Source organism: Brachyistius frenatus, unplaced genomic scaffold (genome assembly GCF_029030835.1).
Source record: "Brachyistius frenatus isolate BFR_SWC_R1_liver_20210118 unplaced genomic scaffold, ASM2903083v1 Contig_133, whole genome shotgun sequence".
Lineage (NCBI taxonomy): Eukaryota > Metazoa > Chordata > Actinopteri > Embiotocidae > Brachyistius > Brachyistius frenatus.
The window spans coordinates 709,886-715,000 of NW_027210732.1; the positions used below are offsets into that span (position 1 = coordinate 709,886).

Here is a 5,115-nt window from a genome sequence, read left to right on the forward strand (position 1 = left end):
TTGGGTGTTCTCAGTCCTGTCCACGTTACAGAGTAGATCCGGTCCAGCGTTATAAATACAGACAACATATTGCTCCACAAATCTCTTTTTGAACATTTGCTAAAAAATAAAATAAAATTTAAAAAAAATTAAAATTCTAACTTCATTCAGATCCCGAAACAGAGCTTTGAAAACAGGATGACTGTTCGACAATATGCCCGACTAAAAAAAAAAAAAAAAAAATCCTTCATGCCAACTCTGAACTGGGTCAAACCGGATTCCGTTACAATGCACCTTTACCACTGGAATGAGCTGCAACACAAGGCGAAGCTGGATTCCTCTGGGAGTTGTTCTTAACTCTCCCTTGCAAAAGAAAGTTTCTAAATGCATGAAAGTATAAACGAATGTAATACATTTAAAAAAAAATTACAATGTCCAGCAGCAGCAGCAGCTTCTCTATAATTTGCCGTAACTTGTCAATAGCAGAAGTCCACCGACAGTTTTCATCCCGAGGGGACACGGTGCCTCCAGTACAGAAATACAGAACACACATATGGCAATCTGTTAAAGCGGTCACTTCATTCACTGCTAATGTGAAAATATTGTTCAGTTCGGCTTCAAAGGTGGTTTTGTGGCGCTACTTCTTCTTCCAACACTATTTTTTGTGTGTGTGTGTGTCTTGTGATGAACATCTCCTGTTATTTCATATTCATATTTAGTTCAGTTAGTCCCCACTCAAAGGTGTCCACTGTACACGCATATATTGGTTCATTGCCAGAAACAAAACAAAAACACCTCGGCTGCGTGGATATAATCGAAATCATTGCATCGCTATAATTTAGGCAACTGCGTGTTTATTTGACCGTTCCTAAAACAAATAATCACAATCTCGACGTGATCCTGGTTTGAGACGAAAGGGCAGAGGGAGTTTCAGCGCTGGTCGTCTTCTCCGTTCAATTCAATTTCTCAAACTGCCTTTTCCTGTTCGGGGTCACCGAGAGGTCTGCGCTCTATCCCAGCATGCACTGGGCAAAAAAAAAGGCAGAAAAGAAACAAAACAACAACACTCGGTGGAAAAATAACATCCGCAAAAAGGTCCGCAGTCAATCATGGAGCTAACAAACAGGAAAATAATTTCACACCCGGGGAGTGTTCAAAATGGAAGTTTGCCTGACCTGCATGTACGAAACTTGATTAGAGGACGAAGAAACGTGAAAACGTCCACGACTGGAGCATTTTCTCTCTTCCTGTCTTTATGTGGCTTGTTTGTCCGCACCCCCCCCCCCCCCCCCTCCATCCTCCCCCAATCTCCCCCATTTGACCCTCCACAAACAGTGCGAGTGACTGACAACCCTGCCGATTAAACTGACAACCTTTGACAACATTGAAGCTGCAGATCAATACAGAATTACCAGCAATTTAATTACCGATTCACAATGTGGACAAACTGTTTTTTGGTTTTTTTTTGGTTGTTGTTTTTTTTTTTTTGTAAAGCAAACAGCGGGCATGCTTTATGTGTAGTGGCTGGAGAGGGACAGTCAAAGGCAATTATGATCACATTAGCGTAGTCATGCAGGCGGGACATGATGGTGGCTCAGCAGGCTCTGCATGGGTGGGAGCCTCTTACTATGCTGGGAGTCCATTGTTCGCCAGTGTTGTGATTTCATTTACAGCAGATGTCCATGCGCAATTTCCCGAGCTCACCTGAACGTTTCAGAATACGTCACTTCTTTGTCGAAGCGATTACAGAGAATTTGTCAGACGTGGAGCGGAGTGGTGCGTAAATCCCAAACATCCCCATACGTGCACTGACTGTTGCATTAGGTTTACCTGGGATTTTACTCCCATAATGAGATCCTAACATGGAACATTTGTAATCCCAATGGTTCAGCGAGGACAAAATATATAGAGATTTTTTTTTAAAAGAGAGCTCGTTCCGTCTTCTCATCATTTGTGGAACGTATGAATTTAAAGTGATTACTTGAATGAATCTTTAACAGCCTTGTGGAATTAGCCTAAATTGCCCATCCAAGGCAAACTCTTAAGTAAATAGAAAGCTGTTCTTCAGGGTTTTTTTTTTATTTTCACCTGAATATCTTTGGTGCCAACAGATGCCTGCAGAGAGGTGAACGACGGAGGGAGTTCAACAAAGCAGAAACTCACAGTCGGCGATGACGGACACAACGATGGGTGATTATCACCTTTCTCCGTTTCTCTGCTTTCGTCTCCGAGTCCGTTCACATGGAAGAGGAGGAGTTTGCAGCATCTGACCAATCACAGACGTGGACACGTTCGCCGACATACGGGTCGGGGAGCCACATATTTTACAAACGAGGAGCAAGTCGTACGTTTTATATCACTGGAATGAAGTTAAACACGTGATCCGGCTGAAAGCAGCACATCCGCAGCTGCTGAATGATGGGAGGATGTGCAAACAAACAAACAAACAAACAAACAAGTGACTAATTTCATGTGCATATTTCATTATAAATCATTTAATTGTTCGACGTCTTCTCGTGACGCGAGAGAATGTTTTCGTCTTATTTCAATGTGTCATTGATTCATGTCAAACGGACCGAGGAACAAATAGAACATAAATATAAAAATATAATTCAGAGCTGTAGGAAGGTTTACTGCCACATCTTATAAATACAAGTGCATCAATCAGTCCCTGTTGTAGGATGATATCAGTCTATGTCAAATACAAATAAAAATAAAAAAAATCAGCAGGGAAAGACACAAAGGTTTGTTGGACTCCGAACACTCTGCCCCCCCACAGAGGGCCGTCTCACTCCGCAGAGGACCGTCTCACTCCGCAGAGGACCGTCTCACTCCGCAGAGGACCGTCTCACTCCGCGCACCGAGCTCCACGGGATCTTCTCCAATTGGTGGTGAGATTTTTGTGAGACCTGATCGGTCAGTGGACGGTACTTTCTTGGGCTTTGATCCGATATCTCCAACATAACCTGCTCCGGGCCAGGTTACATTTGCAGCATAAGTTACCACGGTGATCCAGCCGGCTTGAAAGACAGCCACCATGACACTGACAATCCCGACAAAAAAGGTCTTGTTTTTTTTGCATTTTAAAGTATTCAAAATCAAACTGACGGTATCCTGTCTCGTATCCAGATCCACTGTCAGTGCTGCCGACACAGACGAACCAAAACATGAACTCTGAGCTTTTTTTACTTTCTTGAGACCAAACTTAATAAAGGGTCAAATGGAGGGCTATGGTAGAAAGGTCGTTTCTATGAAACGGAACAAAACAAACTATTTACAACGAAGCGTTGCATAAGTGTGGAGAGAGTTTGTCTGTGGCAAGCAGCAGAGTCGGAACCAAGACCACCGTAACAAGGCAAAACTTGCTTTGATCACACATGTAGGCGTAACTGGAGTAAAACCGACCACTGAGACATTTTGAGGACTCGGGACAGAGAGACGGGCGCCTGCCGGAAGAACGGAGATGAACGCCACAAATAAATAAATCAGGCAGCCAAACCGAAGCGGGAACAAAACGAGACCCGCTTCCCGCCCGCCCGCCCGCCCGCACGGGGCGCTTCGCGGAGGCCGAGGAAGGAGCACCTGCAGGTCACCGTCCGGAAAACAAAAGGAATGTCTGCGGCCTGTGCGACAATACCCGCAGGTTCCCTGAAAAAGCCGCTTTCAAGCCGAGCGACGGCGACTCCGCCGACCGCCGGCGTCCCGGCGGCGCTCGACTCCGCCCGAGCTCCCGGCTGATCCCTCCAAAAAAAAAAAAAAAAAAAAAAAAATTGGCAAAGAGGTCGCGGCGCGGTTGGAGCCGGATGACGAGGCCGCTTAACCGCAGTCGTTCTCTTCTTTTATCTTCTTTTTGCCGACGGGCGCTCTCTTAACCGTTTGCGCGTCGTTTCCGTGGAACTTGGCCGCGTGCCAGTCGTTGTAGCAGTCGCGGCTGGGCACGAAGCACAGCGGCACGTCGCAGGAGGAGCACTTCACCGGGGTCTTGGCGTGGCAGTGGCGGCACTTCAGCCGACCGACGGTGCTGCTGCCGCTGATGTGCACGGGCCTGTGATGGGCTCCCTGCGGAGGGGTCGGCGGGGCCGGTTTGGCTGTGGTGGGAGACCCCGCCGCCGCCAGCTCCGTGGCCAGGGTCTCTCTGAATGCCTTCTGGTTCATGGGTACCGCTCCTTTGGCTTTCGCCAGTTCTTTGTGGAGGATGAAGGCGTTCACGATGGCGATGTCCATGAAGTGGTAAAAGAACGTCTTGTACCACTTCTGGGTCTTGTGGATGACTTTGTAGTACTCTATCAGGGCGTCGGAGAGATCCACTCCGCCCATCCACCTGGAAAGACGGCGAAAATCACGACATTAAGAAAAAGATTTTTTCAAAAAACAAAAAAAAAAAAAAATAAATCTATCAAGCACATCATTTATTATGTTTCAAAATGCATAAAACATAGTTGAATATGCGATGCTGTTTCCGAAAACGTTAGGACGCCGTGTAAACTAAATAAAAATGAAATGCAATGATTTGCAAATTACACAAACCCATAAAAAAAAAAGTTGGGAAGGGTCAACAAAAGACTGGAAAAGTTGTGTAAAGAGAAAAAAACTAAACACCTGCTCGAACATCTCACAACTAACTACATAAATTCAGTAACATGATTGAGAATAAAAAAGAGCATTTCAGAGAGGTGATGGTGAGAGGTGCAGTGCAAAGATTTAAGAATAATGTTCCTAAATGTAAAACTGTAAAGAATTTGGGGATTTCATCATCTACGGTTCATAATATCAAAATTAAAAGATACAGAGAATCTGAAAAAAAAAATCTCTGGACACAACGGACAAGGCCGAAAGTCATTATTGGACGGCTGTGATCTTCGGGCCCTCAGGCAGCACCGCATTCAAAGTAGACACAATTCTGTAATGGAAATCATTACACGGGCTAAAAAAAAAACACTTCTGAAAACCACCGTCTGTGAACACAGTTCATCGCTGCGTCCACAAATGCGGGTTAAAACTCTACAAAGAAGAAACCAGATGGAAACAAACACTGCGTCTTCTCTGGGCCTCAACTCATTTAAAATGGACTGCGGCGAAGTGGAAAATCTTAAGATTTATTTGGAAATCATGGACGCTGCATCCTCCAGGTTAAAG

General features: G+C 45.1%; 1 protein-coding gene across 1 annotated transcript in view; it reads right to left on the reverse strand.

Annotated features, from left to right (window-relative positions):
* Positions 1 to 3,714: 3,714 nt before the first annotated feature.
* The window catches only part of LOC138630367 (piggyBac transposable element-derived protein 4), a 4,909-nt gene continuing 3,508 nt past the window's right edge, over positions 3,715 to 5,115 (reverse strand). Inside the window, exon 3 of the mRNA XM_069714665.1 lies at positions 3,715 to 4,300. Coding sequence (XP_069570766.1) covers positions 3,796 to 4,300 — 505 coding nt within the window. The 3' untranslated portion in view covers positions 3,715 to 3,795. The remainder of the gene's footprint in view (positions 4,301 to 5,115) is intronic.